An 18,744-nucleotide genomic window follows, 5' to 3' on the forward strand; every position below is an offset into this window, starting at 1 on the left:
CAGGCGGACGGCGAATGTCGCACAAAGTGGACAACAAAAGCTCCGGCTGATGTTGTTGATGGTGCGTTAGGAGAGAGTCAGAAGATGAAGAGAGCGCAGTGAGAAACGCAAGCAGCTGCCGATGTTGTTGCGAAAATGACTCCGACAAATGAGGAAAGGCTTGCAGACGATGTGCCGCAAAAGTATCGACGCCAGTGGCGTCGAACACCAGGGGTTTTTTGACGGCTGACTTGATGATGAAGTTGGTCCAGGCTCCGGCAAATTAGATAAAATTCCATCCCCTACCACAGTGGCCCGCTCTCTATGAATAAATCTTTTGACCTTAACTGAGTTCGGCCAGAAATCGTTTTTGAAGACTATATCGTAAAGCTGATCAGGGATACCAAGCTTGAAATTTACAAATTTTAAAGTTTGAACGTCGACATCTTTTTTTACAAGCTTTGCACAAGTGAGAGAACTAGCATCCACCTTAAGCTTGGTGGACACATATTTTAAAACAGCATTCGGCTCTGTATCAGTTGCAAACTTTCCGACATGCAAAAATTTCTTGGTCGGCAAAACATGAAGGTCTTCAGCATTAGGAGCCACTCCAACAACATGTTTATTGGGCTTGTTGTTGTTCCTTCTCCTCTTATTTCGAACTTGTATGAATTTTCCTCTCTCCATATCCAGAGCATGATTAGAAGGGTCAACGACCGCGGAAGCCGTAGCAGCAGCAGCCGCATATGACAGGGGAGCTGCAGCTACGTTGGTAGGCCTCGGTAGACGAGGTTTGGGATTTACATTCTGATGCAATGCATCATCTTTAGGGGGGAACGCCTCCATGAATTTATTTTGAAGGCCCTGATATAAGCGCTCCAGGGCTTTCAATTTTTCATCGAATTCATCTATTTTAGAATGCGAATCATTCGCAACCACACAGCTATCACATTGCCATAGTATATTTGGATTTAATAAGAGTTTGAGCACATCATCCGGTAGGGCTACGCAAGAAGTATGATAGGCGCGACGGCACAAAGAAGAGCAGCGAACAGCGTCCGAAGCGCGAAGCTGGGCCAATGTAACATCGGTTTTGCACTCGGGACAGCGGGGAAGTAACATAGCGAGAATTTTAAGCACGTCTGGACGCAAAGAAAGCTAGATGACGACTCAAAATGACGAACATATCCTCGAAAATTCTCCATGCAACTCCGACCGATTTTGCGAATTTTAAGATGTATGATATTATTAAAAGTGGTGTAAGCCTACCAATCGCATTCCGGAGTTGGTATTCATATGCTAACCCAAAATAGGGGTATGGGAGTCAACACAGCTGCAATGAGACATTTTCGGCTAACCGCGAAAAAACCAAGATTTGTAATAATTGGATTTACACTAAATGGAGAAGTTATCACAAATAATTTATCAAACTTGAAAGTTCATTTGAATTGATAACCATATGATAAACTGAATGTTGATTTTAGTAAGAATCAGTATGCTCACCTATATGAAATGTATACAAGATCTCAATCTAGTTACAATAATCGTGAATCACAACCATTTTTGACCCCAAATGAATTTAGATTGAAGGCCCCTATTATTGTGGTTGATCTTTCATATCAAAACGAATCAGTGAAAACTGGTCCTATTGATGTGAGAATTTCAGTAGAACTGAAGACACCAAGTCATGAAAATACCCAAGCTTACTGTCTCCTCATACAAGACCGGGGGGGGGCGGGGGCCATTAATATGCTAATTGTCCCAGAACCCGTCTTTCCCTACTACTAATGAAATCGTGGCTGGCCGGTGGAAACCCTCATCCGCGAGCGGTAGCTCCTTAAATTTTTGGACGACGCTCTCACTGAGCGCACGGATGGGAGTGCGGATGCGCACGTTCGGCTCGATCTTGAGGACCACCTCCAGCTTGACGGCCTCGTCGACCTTCGAACGAATCGTCGCCGTGCATATGCTCTCATCGCCCACGTTCGTTGTCGGCAAACGCAACGCGGCGGCCAGGGATGCATCGATGGAGCTTGTCGGGGTGCACGGATCGATGAGTGCGGCAATGTCGAACTTCTCTCCGGTCTCGACGATCACCACAGCAGTCGGGAGGACATTAACGCTATGACGCTGGACAAGTGCGGCGAGCGACGGAGCTGGTGTCGAGGATGCTGAGCGCGGTGGAGGAGCAGGCGTTTGGCGAGTTGGCGGATCTTGCCGGCGCGAACGCTGCGGAGAAGCGGGCTGTTGCTTGGAGCGGGACTTTTGCTTGGAGCCGGACTTTTTAAGTAAACTGCGAGACAGTTCGCGCAGTACTTGTTAATAAGAACTGCCCACAGCCGCTTCTCTGCGCTCAGCTTTAGGAACCTCTGACACTTCCGAAGAGGATGGATTCCGCGGCAGACTCGGCATCGGTAGGACTGAGTACCTCTCGTACGTCTGCTATCCAATGCCTGAGCGCTACGTGGACGGTGAGTTATTTTCCTGTTTAGAGTGTGGATAAGGAAAAAACAAACAGGGCTAATTAACAATGACGTGGATAATGGCTACGGACTAAGGTGTATTCGTAACGCGGCTCGTTACGAGGTAGTTTTAAACGGCTCTCTTGGAAGAAGAACCTCCTTGGTCACTAGACGTTGGACAATGCCGCGTGTCGTACGAATGTCGACTACGCGGACATTGCCATCGGCTCCCGGAAAAACGGAGTCTATTCTTCCGAGTCGCCACTCATTGGAGGGCAAATTGTCATCCTTAATGACGACCAGATCGCCAACACGCTGATTTTCTATGGGGACTTGCCACTTGTTGCGCTTGTGGAGCTCCTTAAGGTACTCATCCTTCCATCGAGTGCGGAATTGTTGATGGAGAGACTTTAAGTGCTACCACCGGTTCAGAATGGAGTTGGATTCGCCCTTTACTTTAGGTTCCACTATGGACAGAAGAGGTCCACCGACAAAAAAGTGCCCTGGTGTCAACGCTAAGAGATCAGTTGGATCTTCGGACATGGGAGATAGCGGTCTGGAATTTAGACAAGCTTCGATTTTCGTTAGGAGGGTGGACAGCTCTCCAAAAATGTACTTCCGTGTAGCGGTGGTCTTGTAAAACAAGGTCTCGAAGCTCTTGGGTGCCCCGGGAGGAATGAATTGCCTGGTGAGCTGCTGATGACTATACGCATCGGTCACAGACTCTTTAACGGCTTGCAGAAAGTCTCGGGAAAGCGTGGTGGAAGCGCCGACGAAGGTATTTCCATTGTCGGACTGGACTTGGCGAGGACACCCTATTCTAGATACGAAACGAGCGAAGGCGGCAAGAAACTTTTCAGTCGTTAAGTCAGATGTATGATCTAGATGGATGGCCTTTGTAGAAAAACAAACGAAAACCAACACATACCCTTTCGTAATGAGACAAGCTCTTCCGGTATAATTTTTTATGTCAAACGGGCCGGCGTAGTCCATCCCTGTGTACGTGAACGGACGGGAAAAAGACACTCGCTCTTTCGGAAAACTTCCCATCATCTGGACTTGCAATCTCTTTTTGTGGATAACGCAGACCTTGCAGGAGTTAACCACTGCCTTCACCAAGTTCTTTATTCTCGGAACCCAGTATCTGGACCGAGTGAGACGCACCACTAACTGGTTGCCACCATGTAACGTAATGAGATGCGTGAATTTGACCAGAAGCCGCGAGAGTGAACATTCGTACGGCAGGATTATCGGATGTCGTTCATCATACCGCAAACTGTCGGAGGCCGTTACGCGGCCGCATGCCCTGATTACCCCTTTCTTATCTAGAAAGGGGTTCAGGGAGAGAATCGAACTCGCCGCGGGCACAGGACGCTTCTGACTCAAGCAGCGGTATTCTTCAGAAAAATACCTGCGCTGAGTGCAAATTGTCATGAGTTCTTCCGCGGCGGCAACGTCCTGGGCCTCTAGACGGACCCCGGAAGGCGGTGATTGTCTTCGACATCGTTGGACAAATCGATGGACATACGCGAGGACCCGCAAAGCTCTATCTAACTTGGAAAAGCGATCTAGGAAATCTTCTGACGGCAAAGACGCCACATGGACTTTAACGGCACGCTTTTCGATCTCAGTCACCGGCAGGTTGGTTCCCTGGCTGGGCCAATGATCGCGTGGACCTTGCAGCCAAGTGGGTCCATGCCACCAAAGCGGGTTATCCACCAGCTCTTGAAGGGGAACTCCTCGACTAGCCAAATCAGCTGGATTATGTTCGGATTGAACGTGCGACCAATTGGCCGCCTCAGTGGACTCGGTGGTCTTCGTCACCCTGATGGCAACGAACGTAGTCCAATGGCACGCTGGTTTGGCTAACCATGCTAGCACAATCGTGGAATCGGTCCAACAATGGAATTTTGAGGTCAGCCTCGGCATATTTGGAAGAACGGCCTCGGCCATCTCGGACAAAAGGAGAGGCCCACATAACTCCAGCCTGGGAAGGGACACCGTTTTGACTGGCGCCACACGCGTCTTGGCCGTGAGCAAGTGCACCATCGTCTTATGGCCCACTTCTACGCGCACATAGATCGCAGCACCGTATGCCTTTTGCGAGGCGTCACAGAATCCGTGATGCTCTACGCGGAACTCTGGACGGAAGAAAACCCATCTGGGTATTCTGACCTGGTCTAGGACCGAATAGCTCTGGAGAAAGCTGTTCCACCTTTGGCACAGCTCAATTGGAAGTTTATTTTCCCAGCCTAGATCCTGAAGCCAAATCTCTTGCATAAAGATTTTGGCACACACAACAAATGGAGCGAGCCAGCCTGCTGGATCAAATAGCTTGGCAATTTGGGAAAGGACTTGGCGTTTTTTGTGGGAGATTTCCGTTGCTAAATCTGGTGAGACGAAAAAAAACTCATCGGACGTCGCCTTCCATCGTACACCGAGAGTTTTGGCTGTGCTCTCAGTGTCGATCTCGAGGAAGTCGGCTGTCAGAAGATGATCACTTTGGATATGAGCTAATATTTCTTTGTTGATGGAGGTCCATTTTCTCAGTGGAAACCCCGCGGAATCTAGAGCGCTTTGTAGCTCGCGAACAATGAACTTAGCGTCCTCGGCGGAGTCAGGTCCCGAAAGGACATCGTCTACATACATATGATTTCGAATGACGTTGCTCGCTCTTGGATGGCTGAGCTGCACGTCAGTTGCCAGGTCATAAAAATAATCATAAAAATATAATTAGGAAAGTATTTTTTATTTGCGAACCATTTATAACTGTTACCAACAACACAAATAGTTATGTTACAAAAAATTTGCTTAAATGCCTCGACGCAGGCGCAAAGGTCAAGGTATTGGAAAGGAGTTCATGGAATATTATCCCTTCATAAAAAAGGTCATAAAATATATATATATAGTATTTTTATTTGCGAACCATTTATAAATGTTATCAACAATACAAATAGTTGTTACAAAGGATTGCTCAAATACCTTGATGCAGGCGCAAAGGTCAAGGTAATGGAAAAATTCATGGAACAATATCCCTTGACCAAATACGAAAATTTCTTCTATTTGGATAATAAAAAAATATATATTAATTCAATACTTACTTCGTCTAATGATCAAAAACTTTTGATCATTCTAAACAAAAGACTATAAAAGCTCGTAGAAGTTAATAACAACTAGTAACCAGCTAATAATAATTAGTAAACATCCAGTAAACAGATACTAAAGAGATAGCAACCAGCTAATAACATCTAGTAAACAACTTGTATCATCTACTAAACATATAGAAACCAGATACTAAACAGCTAGTAACCAGCTAATAACATCTAGTAAGCAACTTGTGTACATCTACTTAACATATAAAAACAAGATACTAAACTTATATAAATCTACTAAACATATAGTAACCAGCTAATAACAAGTAGTAAGCAACTAATAGACAGCTACTAAGCAGATAGTAACCATCTAATAATAGCTCATAACAGTTAACAACAGCTAGTAATCAGAGTCCAAGCAGCTCAACCGCCATCATGAATCACGAAAACCAGATGAGTATTGTAATTAAAGAGCTTATTGGTATACAAATATAATAGAACTAGAAAACTAGAACTAGAAAAATAGTTGACAACAAAAACCGATGTTACCAGGTCCCAACACCTCTATCATAAACTTGAATCAGAAATTAAATTGAAAGACGCTCCTATGTTAGGTAATGATGCTTTCGAAATATGTTATAATATTAATATGGGTAAGAACAAATGAATGCTTTAAAAATAATCCAACGTCTGAGAAAGATTACATTGTGAGAACTATTTTACATCTATCTATGGGAACCAAGCGAAAATCTGCGTTTGGAACGAAGATTAACAACCGACATATTTCTGACAGAGGGATGGAGTCAGAAAATTAATTATATACAAATATACATAAAATATAATTATTTATGAATTTAATGAAATATGTTTACAATAATAAAATATATAATAAAATATTAAATGATCCTACAAAAAATATTTAAATAATTAAAACTACAGGTACAAATGAAGGGAAAGTATTTTATTCAATGTCCTTGGGTCTTGGGCATGTGACTTTGTTGACGGTCAGGTAATAATAGTTCACTGCAAGTGTGTTTGGCTAACACATCTGAGAAACTTTAACTTGTGTGCTTTGATAATTCTTAATAAGGGACTATAGCAACTCATAACACTTGTTAACATTTAGTTATTATCTAAAACCGAGTATTTTACAGATATTATACAGATAGTAACCATCCAAAAACAAGACTAAACAGAAAGTAACCATCAAAATACTGCTAGGTAACAACTAAATACAACGTGTCCAACGTGTCAAGTCTATGTCGGAATGACTACACCCTATAAAAATTGTATATCTCTGGATAACCTTCAAAGTCAATATCTATTAAGTTCATTAAAAAATTTGTTGGGATTTGCTGAGGATTATAAAAAAGTTTTGTTAAAATGTAAACATGAAGAAGTGTTGATGCTAACTAAGAATCTTGGCGATGTGTTTAAACAAATCAGAAATGAACAAAACTTTTTAACTGGAAATTACGAATGAAACCTGGAAAATTCCCCATGTAACTCTGAGCGTTTTTAAAAAAATTAAGATGTACGATATTATTAAAAGTGGTGTAAGCCTACCAATGGCATTCCAGAGTTGGGATTCATATGTTAACCCCAAATTGGGGTATGGTAGTCAACACAGCTGAAATGTGAAATTGTCGGCTAACCGCGAAAAACCAAGATTTGCCATAATTGGATTTACACTGAATGGAGAAATTATCACAAATAACTTATCAAACTTGAAAGTTCCTTTGAATTGTGAGTCATATCCATATGATAATATAAATACTGATTTTAGTAAGAATTAGTATGATCAGCTATATGAAATGTATACAAGATTTCAATCTAGTTACTATAATCGTGAATCACAACTATTTCAAATGAATTTAAATTGAAGACCCCTATTATTGTGGTTAATCTTTCATATTAAATCGAATCAGTGAAAACTGGACCTATTGATGTGAGAATTTCAATGGAACTGAAGAAACCAAGTCATGAAAATACCAAAGCTTACTATCTCCTCATACATGCCCGTTTAGTTGAATATAACCCATTAAACGGACTAGTACAAGTTGTTTAACATTAGAAAAATGTTGAAAGATACTGTTTCGATTGATGTTCAAGGTTTCTTTGATACTAATAATAATTTTATTCTAAAGGAAATTTGAATTGTATTCGAAAAAGATCCAAACTTGAATAATAGTTATAGTTAGGGTATACTAGATTCGTCGGAAAGTATGTAACAGGCAGAAGGAAGCGTTTCCGACCCCTTGTAATGTATTGGTCTCGTCAATACCTATCGATTGATCCAAAAAAAATTTGCCACGCCCACTCCAACGCCCATAACGCTTAAATCTGTATACCGCCGGTAGGTGGCGCATTTTAATCTCGCTTTGCTGCTTGCATATCTCCATTTAGCTGAGTAACGGGTATCTGATAGTCGAGGTACTCGACTATAGCGTTCTTCCTTGTTATACCCGTTACTCGTAGAGTAAAAGGGTATACTAGATTCGTCGGAAAGTATGTAACAGGCAGAAGGAAGCGTTTCCGACCCCATAAAGTAAATATATTCTTGATCAGGATCACTAGCCGAGTCGATCTAGCCATGTCCGTCTGTCCGTCTGTCCGGATGAACGCTGAGATCTCGGAAACTATGAGAGCTAGGCTATTGAGATTTGGCGTACAGATTCCTGAGCTTCTTACGCAGCGGAAGTTTGTTTCAGTAGACTGCCACGCCCACTCTAACGCCCACAAACCGCCCTAAAATGTAACTCCTAACTGTAACTAAATGTATTAGTCTTGTCAATACCTATCGATTGACCAACAAAAATTTTGCTACGCCCACTCTAACGCCCACAAACCTCCAAAGAAAAAAGCTATGACGTCAGAGCCAGACAATGCGAAATGTTTTTACGCGTGTATGTGTGTGTATGTAAATAGTTGCCGGCCGAACTTAGCGGCAAAGAAAAAAGCCCTGCCGGCGCTCAGAGAGAGCAAAGTGCGCGGCTAACTTATTCTATTGAATAATGAACCCTTTATCCATTTGTCCCATTGACGGGCAAAAACCTTTAAAGATCTGTACATCTTTATTTATCTCTTACAAAGAATATGAATTAGCTTAATAAATACCTATAGATTGTCCCAAAAAATCTTTTCCGTTTTCAGTCCAATGCTCTCAAACCAAAGTAGTTAGGACAAGCCTTGACACTAGAGCCAGAAAACGACATACATACATACATACATACATGTATGTGTTTATGCATGTGTGGATGTAAAAAATTGCAATGTAATATCCGCGGCAAGTAGAATTCTTTCAAACGAAGCTATTCAACCAAATATTTTGAAATACAGAATGTGCCTTAAAATTGTGTATGTTTAGCAAGCATACATAAATATAAATGTTTTTTGTCTATTTTATGTGTTGCTTTCTCATTCTTGGCGCTGGCTGAAACAAAACCAGAGCCGAGAAATGAGAGCAAGGGAGAGAGAACAAAGTGCGCGGCTAACTTATTTTAAAGTTTGTTATCTGAGTAACGGGTATCTGATAGTCGAGGTACTCGACTATAGCGTTCTTCCTTGTTTTTTAATAGAACCACCATATGATTTTACTTTGCTAAATACAAAATCTCGAGAGACTGCAATTTGGTTAACCATTACACATCACAAAATTTTTTGGAACGATGGAGAGAACAGTTTTCCACAAACTCGAAAGTATCTAAGGACAATTACAAGCGGAAAAACAAATTATTTGTAGAGGTGTGGAAAAGAAACGATTTCTACAGAAGTTTTTTGGGAGTCGTCAGCTCATTAGTATCGAGGAAATGGGCTGTGCGTCATTAAACAGGTTTAAAGGAAACCGGTTTCCCTATTGTGAAACACACACTCTAAACAACAAAAACATACATTATTTTGACATTTTTTAAAAGTAGCTTCAAAAAAAATAAAATAATTGTTATACATCATTTTAAAGTTGAGACTAGATGTGTAAAGACCTACAAGAAAATAAAATTAACAAAATGAAATTTCATGAGGAAATTGACCAATTTATTGAACAATTTAAAGGAGAGATAACTGGTCAGCATTTTCAATATCTTCTAAACACAAAATCTATGTTCATGAATCGAGGCGGACATGATCTCAAAACTACGAATTATGGTGAACACTTTACATTTTGTAATCCAGAAATGACGTCGGAAACGTGCGCCTGCTTCTTCTATGCAAATCGCCGGAATCAAAGCAGAAAATTAATTTCTATGTATAACAAAAATGTTCGCAATACCAAAATAAATGAATAAATGTATTATTATTCTACAAAATAAACTTCTGACTTTTTATTTCGAGTTAAAATTACAGGTACGGAGAATGGAAAATATTTCCTTGACTGAGATATGTCGGCTACTTGCGAGTTGTTGCGCGGTCGTGATTTCAACCCCTATTATGGGAACGTCGTATGAGCTCGTATGAGGTCGTTGGCGTGAGGCCCATGATCTTGTCAATGAGCGTGCGCCTTCTGGGTTGTGCATGTGTCCCTTTTATTGCGGTCAGGTAATTGACAGGTGCGCATGTTCGGGTAGCTCTTGCTTGAATCCCTTTTATGACATGTTTATGACCCATTTGTGGAAAAGAGAGAATCTTAGACAATTTACCAGTTAAACGTTCTGGGGCGGAAACAAAAATGTGTATTTGAAAATATTCCACATCTGAGAATCATTAACTTGTGAGATTTATTTTATTGGGGTTCTTTTGATTTCTAAATTAGTTTTACAACCATAGGAAACATTATTCCCCAACATGATCGGACATGTTCCTCTAAGATAACCATCTTTGAATACTTTGGGTGTGCGACCTTTCACACGTGCACAGCAACACCTGTGATAATGAGGCAAAAGGGTACGTGATCACACCTTTCCCCAACATGATCGGATATGTTCCTCTAAGATAACAACCTTTGGATACTATGGTTGTGCGACCTTTCTCACGTGCACCTTTCTCACCTGACTATTAATTGCACATAATGAGGGGAAGGATACATGATCAATATTGTCACATGGGGATGTGGGGGCGATGGGGGCAATTAAGTATATTCTTTATAGACATGATCGTGACATTTTTATGACTTCAAAGCCCATTAAAATCAGTTAATTTATTGGATTATGCTAATTGTCCCAGAACCCGCATACGTTAATGAGGGGGGTGGGGGGGGGCGGGGTCCATTAATATGCTAATTGTCCCAGAACCCATCTTTCCCTACTACTTTCATTGATACATTGATACAGCCGGGCTTCCACATGGTCGACGAGGGACTGCCAGTAGCCCAGAAGACGGTGTTCGGGTGGATCGTCTCCGGCGCCTGTACGCAGGCTTGAGGCGTAGGCGGCTGGCCGAAGTTCCGTCTCCTTTATTTTTTGCAACGCTAGCGATTGCAAGGGGGGCGGAATGTTCAGGCCCACTGTCCGGCGAATCTGGACTGGCCCCGCTATCCAGCTGCACCAGCTGCACCGCTCTACCGCTCTCCCGCTCTCTCGCGCTCCCGCTCTCTCGCGCTCCCGCTCTCCTGCGCTGTTCCTAGCTCCCTCCATTAAGTCTCCGATGCGCTTTGGAGCGCAGAGCGGAGCTTAGACTTAGTTAGTTCGATTCTGGAGTTCAACTGAAATAAACCGCGTTCGCACCCCCGCCTACTTTCCAAGTTAACTTTTTCTCGAGTACTTCTTTTCGATCAAGGGGCAATACGCGTTCGTGTGGTTTCTCCCCTACAGCTTCCGCAGCACCAGCAGCAAACCGCACCAGCAGCAACCCGCCGAAGCCCAGCGCAGCAGCCCGCCGACGCCGCCACTTTCCCGCCGTCGCCTCCCACGCCATTCCATCAGCGCCACCACGGTACCCCGCTACCCCCCGGCGTACAGATCCTATAACATTTGTTTCTGACTGAACAAATGAATGGTTTAAGAATAATCCAACATCTGAGAAACATTAAATTGTAAGAATTATTTTACATCTATCTATGGGAACCAAGCGAAAATATGCGTTTGGAACGAAGGTTAACAACCCATATATTTCTTACAGAGGGAAGAGTCAGAGAATTAATTATATAAAAATATATATAATATATATTTAATTATGAATTAAATGAAATATGCTTACAATAATAACATAATATTAAATGATCCTATAAAATTTGTTTCTGACTGAACAAATGAATGGTTTAAGAATAATCCAACATCTGAGAAACATTAAGTTGTAAGAGTTATTTTACAAGCGAAAATATACGTTTGGAACGAAGGTTAACAACCCATATATTTCTTACAGAGGGCGGAGTCAGAAAATTAAATATTTAAAATATATGTAATATATATTTATTTATGAATTAAATGAATTATGTTTACAATAATAAAATAATATTAAATGATCCTATAACATTTGTTTCTGACTGAACAAATGAATGGTTTGAGAATAATCCAACATCTGAGAAACATTAAATTGTAAGAATTATTTTACATCTATCTATGGGAACCAAGCGAAAATATGCGTTTGGAACGAAGGTTAACAACCCATATATTTCTTACAGAGTTAGGAGTCAGAAAATTAAATATTTAAAATATATATAATATATATTTATTTATGAATTAAAAGAATTATGTTTACAATAATAAAATAAACAAAATAATATAAAATTGATGACTGAACAAATGAATGCTTTAAAAATAATTCAACATCTGAGAAATATTAAATTGTGAGAACAATTTTACATCTATCTATGGGAACCAAGCGAAAATATGCGTTTGGAACGAAGGTTAACAGCCCATATATTTCTTACAGAAGGAGGAGTCAGAAAATTAATTATATAAAAATATATATAATATATATTTAATTATGAATTAAATGAAATATGTTTACAATAATAAAATAAATAAAATAATATTAAATGATCCTACAAAATTTCTTTCTGACTGTAATTAAAACTACAAGTACGGATGAAGGGAAAGTATTTTGTTCAATGAGGTCGTCGGCTACTTGCGAGTTGGTGCACGGTCGGAACATCATCCCTTATCAATGGTCTTGAGATGTATGATCTTATCAGACGGCCTGCTCCTTAGGTCTTGGGCATGTGACTTTAATGATGGTCAGGTAATTATAGTTCACGGTAAGTTGGTTTGTATGCTTTGATACTTCTTAACCAGAAATTATAACAACTCATAACACTTGTTAACAGTTAGTTACCATCTAAAACCAAGTACTTTACAAATACTATACAAAAAGTAATCATCCAAAAGCAAGTACTTTACAGGTACCATACACAAAGTAACCACCCCAAAAACAAGACTAAAGAGAAAGTAAGCATCGAAATACTGCTAGGTAACAACTAAATACAACGTGTACTACCCTAAAATATTTTATATCTCTGGATACTCTTCAAAGTCAAAATCTATTAAATTCTGGATGGAGCAGTGGAGACGAAATTTCTACGGGACCCCATTTTGTTGAGATTTGCTGAGGATTATAAAAAAGTTTTGTTAAGATGTAAACAGGAACTAGTGTTGATGCTAACTAAGAATCTTGGCGATGTGTTAGAACAAAGCAGAAATGAACAAACTTTAAAACTGGAAATTTATTTATTTATTTCGCCAACAGTTGGTACCTTAACTGGCTACTTGTCTATTACTAAACTAAATACTAAGGGACGAAAGGTAATTGTAAAGGGTTTTCTTAATTAATTCCCTAGGGGAGCATGGGTCCAGCCGCATGTGAGATGGAAGTTTGTTCCAGTAGAACAAGGCTCTACACAGAGGCTCATTAAAAGCATAGTTAGCTCTATATGCCGGAATAAAAAAAGGTTCAAATGACCTTAAAGACCTACCAGGTACGGAAAAGCCTATGCTACTCAGCAATGCAGGGCAGTCTATTTTGGAGGACAGCAGGTCACAAATAAAAACTAGTGCGCTAGTTGTTCTACGATCTTGTAGGGAAGAAAGGTGCACAAGACGACATTTCGCAGAGTAAGAGGGAACCGGGTCATTAAAGTTTAGAGAAAGAAGGGCAAAAGATAGGAATTTTTTTTGAACACGCTCAATACGATTGATGTGTGTAGTTCCAGTCGGACTCCAGACAAACGAAGCATATTCCAATCTGGACCTAATGAACGAAGAAAATAGGCTTAGTTTCGTGTACGGATCTTTAAAATGCGTGAAATTTCGTTTTACAAAACCATACATAGCGTATGCCTTTGGAATTATGTAGTTTATGTGATCCATGAAAGTAAATTTGGTATCAAACATAACTCCTAGGTCCAGTGATTCATTTCTTAAGGAAAGAACATGGGAACTAATGGAATAAGAGCTAAGGACATTAATTAATAGTTTGCTGTACCTAACGTAGAAACATTTTGCCACGTTCAGAGGCAACTTATTACGAGAACACCAATTTCCCACTTTTACTAGGTCATTTTGAAGAAGTTCACTATCGGAGATTGAATTCACAGACCTAAATATTTTAAGATCGTCCGCAAACAACAGGAATTCAGAATTTGTTATGCAATAGCTTAAATCATTAATGAAGATGATGAATAGAAGAGGACCCAATGCACTTCCCTGAGGAAGGCCAGAAGTAGCCACATACGGGTTTGAGAAAACACCATTGCACTCTACTCTATAAATCCGCCCATCTAAATAAGATTTAAACCAATTTAATATTGATGAATGAAATCCCAATTTCTGCAATTTTGCCAATAAAGCATTATGGGAGACTTTGTCAAATGCTTTGGCGAAGTCGGTGTAGACTACATCAACTTGATGATGACTGATAAACGAGTGGATGCAAAAAAGATTAAACGTAGCTAAGTTAGTGGTAGTTGACCTTCCAGGCATAAAACCATGTTGGTTAGGACTGATGATCCGACCAGCAAGAAAAGTTAGCTGCTTAGCTACAATTCGTTCAAACATTTTTGAAACATTACTTAGCTTTGCGATTGGCCTATAATTTGAAACAATGTTTTTGTAACCAGACTTGAATATAGGAGAAACTGTGGCAAGTTTCCATCTAATACGCCAGTGGAAAGAGACTTGTTGAAGATCATTTTTAGGGGCTCACAAAGAACACCTATACAGTTTTTCAAAATAAATGGAGAAAGGCCATCGCAGTCTAATTTTCCTGAGTCGTTAAAACTCTCATCCGCCATATGACAGTCCAAATCAGTAACATCTAAGCACCCAATATTTAGCATCGTGGCAATGGCACCGAGTGAATCATCGTCATTCCACAGCGAGCTCGGTTCAAAGTTAGATACAAAGTACTTAGCAAATAGATTAGCGACCCCAATATCAGAAGAAGCTGAAAGACTTTCATATGACATATGGGAAGGAAAGTAGGAGGTTGTACGTTTAGAATTGATAAAGTGCCAGAATGACTTAGGATTGGTAATTAGTTTATACTCTATATCAGCAATATATTGGCTGTATAAGAATTTATTGAGGAACTCAAACTCACGCTTATGTTGTTTGTACCGATCAAAGTCGGCAGCTTCACCGCTTTCTATGTAGCGCTTATAGAATTTATTTCGGAGATTTTTGTATTTTTTTAGTCCTTGTGTGTACCATGGTAGTCTATAAGAACTTTGAACTCTAGTTTTAGCATATCTGCCTATAATAGTAGAGAGAAAAGATATAAAAACTTCATAGGTTGTATTCACATCCGCATGCGAGAGGACTTCCGCCCATCTGATATTAGAAATATCACTACGGATAGAATCTAAACTGCTAGAATTAATATAGGTAAGAGGCAAGCGGGTATTATTTGGTGAGAAAATATAACAAGTAATTAAGATTAATAGGGGCTTGTGATGAGCATCACACGCGGCTAGCGGATTATCGCTGCAGCATAGAGTAAGGCATAAATCAGGGTGTACAAAAATTAGATCTAGAAGCTTATTTAAGTTATTAAAAACATGGTTAATCTGGACTAATCCCATACTAAGAAGCTCATCGATGACTAAGATTTCATGGGGAAGATGCAGATTACTGGGAACCATTGCTGAAGACTCAAGATCATGAGCCCACACGAGCGAAAATAGGTTGAAGTCGCCCAAAACACATATATATTGGCCATCTTCCAGCTCCTGGTATAGGTGGGCAATGTTGTCAACATGCGCTTTATATAAATCAAAACTGCTGCTTGGGGGTATGTATGATACTGTCAGGAAAATTGTTTCCGTAGGACCAGCGAGAGATACACAGAGTTGGTCGAGCAGAGAATCCTCGTTCTGGAGACAAATAGCAATGCAACGCAGCTCACGCCGCACAGCAATTAAAACTCCGCCACCTCTGGAGCATCGTGTTTTAACGGAATCTCGATCCTTACGGAACACATGATAAAGATTTGTATCGAAGAATTCATTATCGAAGAAATCCATGTTGAGCCAGGTTTCAACAAAAATGATGACGTCATGATCACCATGAGACGTTGCCTGGAAAAGGGATTGAGCTTTCGTACGCATACCACCGATATTTTGAAAATAAATATTGAAATTTGTATTGTTAGCGCATATCCGGTCATCCATGGTCATGCTATCAATAACTGGTCCAGCATCATGGCCCGAATCCGTAAGAGGCCTCGCTGGGATTTTATCATAATTAATACAATTATTTGTAAGAACCTTCAGTAAAGTAGTGGTACGGATACGAATAGGCTGGTGATCGGCGCTCCAAATATTAGGTGGGCAGTCAATATTAGCATTCAAGATGTAACTGCACGCAGGTGAATCCACTCCTGGTAATAATGAGCGAGAACGTACTACAGCAGCCGCAGTCCATTGTTGTTGTTGATGGCGAAAGCATCTCCAAAGAGCACCTTCAGAGAGAGCACTCTGAGAGAGTTGTTGTAGAAAGTCGAACGTCAGAAAGGTAGAGACGGAGAGCGCATAACTATTAGGCGATGAAGAGTAAGAATCCACCCGATTTTCTAGGTACTTCCGGAGAGAGACGCAAGATGATGAGAGCGCAACTCCGAGGAGCGCGCCGATATTAGAGCCAGGCGGACGGCGAATGTCGCGCACAGCGGACAACAAAAGCTCCAGCTGATGTTGTTGACGGTGCAACGGGAGAGAGGCGCAAGATGATGAGAGCGCAACTCCGAGGAGCGCGCCGATATTAGAACCAGGTGGACTGCGAACGTCTCGCAAAGCAAACAACAAAAGCTCCGGCTGATGTTGTTGATGAAGCATCAGGAGAGCCACGGAAAATGATGTGAGCGCAATTCCGAGGAGCGTGCCGATATTCAAGCCAGGCGGACGGCGAATGTCGCACAAAGTGGACAACAAAAGCTCCGGCTGATGTTGTTGATGGTGCGTTAGGAGAGAGTCAGAAGATGAAGAGAGCGCAGTGAGAAACGCAAGCAGCTGCCGATGTTGTTGCGAAAATGACTCCGACAAATGAGGAAAGGCTTGCAGACGATGTGCCGCAAAAGTATCGACGCCAGTGGCGTCGAACACCAGGGGTTTTTTGACGGCTGACTTGATGATGAAGTTGGTCCAGGCTCCGGCAAATTAGATAAAATTCCATCCCCTACCACAGTGGCCCGCTCTCTATGAATAAATCTTTTGACCTTAACTGAGTTCGGCCAGAAATCGTTTTTGAAGACTATATCGTAAAGCTGATCAGGGATACCAAGCTTGAAATTTACAAATTTTAAAGTTTGAACGTCGACATCTTTTTTTACAAGCTTTGCACAAGTGAGAGAACTAGCATCCACCTTAAGCTTGGTGGACACATATTTTAAAACAGCATTCGGCTCTGTATCAGTTGCAAACTTTCCGACATGCAAAAATTTCTTGGTCGGCAAAACATGAAGGTCTTCAGCATTAGGAGCCACTCCAACAACATGTTTATTGGGCTTGTTGTTGTTCCTTCTCCTCTTATTTCGAACTTGTATGAATTTTCCTCTCTCCATATCCAGAGCATGATTAGAAGGGTCAACGACCGCGGAAGCCGTAGCAGCAGCAGCCGCATATGACAGGGGAGCTGCAGCTACGTTGGTAGGCCTCGGTAGACGAGGTTTGGGATTTACATTCTGATGCAATGCATCATCTTTAGGGGGGAACGCCTCCATGAATTTATTTTGAAGGCCCTGATATAAGCGCTCCAGGGCTTTCAATTTTTCATCGAATTCATCTATTTTAGAATGCGAATCATTCGCAACCACACAGCTATCACATTGCCATAGTATATTTGGATTTAATAAGAGTTTGAGCACATCATCCGGTAGGGCTACGCAAGAAGTATGATAGGCGCGACGGCACAAAGAAGAGCAGCGAACAGCGTCCGAAGCGCGAAGCTGGGCCAATGTAACATCGGTTTTGCACTCGGGACAGCGGGGAAGTAACATAGCGAGAATTTTAAGCACGTCTGGACGCAAAGAAAGCTAGATGACGACTCAAAATGACGAACATATCCTCGAAAATTCTCCATGCAACTCCGACCGATTTTGCGAATTTTAAGATGTATGATATTATTAAAAGTGGTGTAAGCCTACCAATCGCATTCCGGAGTTGGTATTCATATGCTAACCCAAAATAGGGGTATGGGAGTCAACACAGCTGCAATGAGACATTTTCGGCTAACCGCGAAAAAACCAAGATTTGTAATAATTGGATTTACACTAAATGGAGAAGTTATCACAAATAATTTATCAAACTTGAAAGTTCATTTGAATTGATAACCATATGATAAACTGAATGTTGATTTTAGTAAGAATCAGTATGCTCACCTATATGAAATGTATACAAGATCTCAATCTAGTTACAATAATCGTGAATCACAACCATTTTTGACCCCAAATGAATTTAGATTGAAGGCCCCTATTATTGTGGTTGATCTTTCATATCAAAACGAATCAGTGAAAACTGGTCCTATTGATGTGAGAATTTCAGTAGAACTGAAGACACCAAGTCATGAAAATACCCAAGCTTACTGTCTCCTCATACAAGACCGGGGGGGGGCGGGGGCCATTAATATGCTAATTGTCCCAGAACCCGTCTTTCCCTACTACTAATGAAATCGTGGCTGGCCGGTGGAAACCCTCATCCGCGAGCGGTAGCTCCTTAAATTTTTGGACGACGCTCTCACTGAGCGCACGGATGGGAGTGCGGATGCGCACGTTCGGCTCGATCTTGAGGACCACCTCCAGCTTGACGGCCTCGTCGACCTTCGAACGAATCGTCGCCGTGCATATGCTCT

The 18,744-nt window shown here is 41.1% G+C and overlaps 1 protein-coding gene across 1 annotated transcript; it reads right to left on the bottom strand.

The window, feature by feature from the left end:
- Nucleotides 1-2,558: 2,558 nt before the first annotated feature.
- On the bottom strand, nt 2,559-15,923 carry LOC139354298 (uncharacterized). The gene is made up of 3 exons (XM_070998518.1): nt 15,806-15,923; nt 2,898-3,256; nt 2,559-2,816 (listed from the first exon to the last, which is right to left on the bottom strand). The coding sequence occupies exons 1-3, from the start codon at nt 15,921-15,923 to the stop codon at nt 2,559-2,561; spliced, it is 735 nt and encodes a 244-aa protein (XP_070854619.1).
- Nucleotides 15,924-18,744: the final 2,821 nt, after the last annotated feature.

This window comes from Drosophila suzukii (genome assembly GCF_043229965.1).
Source record: "Drosophila suzukii chromosome 2 unlocalized genomic scaffold, CBGP_Dsuzu_IsoJpt1.0 scf_2c, whole genome shotgun sequence".
NCBI classification, from domain to species: domain Eukaryota; kingdom Metazoa; phylum Arthropoda; class Insecta; order Diptera; family Drosophilidae; genus Drosophila; species Drosophila suzukii.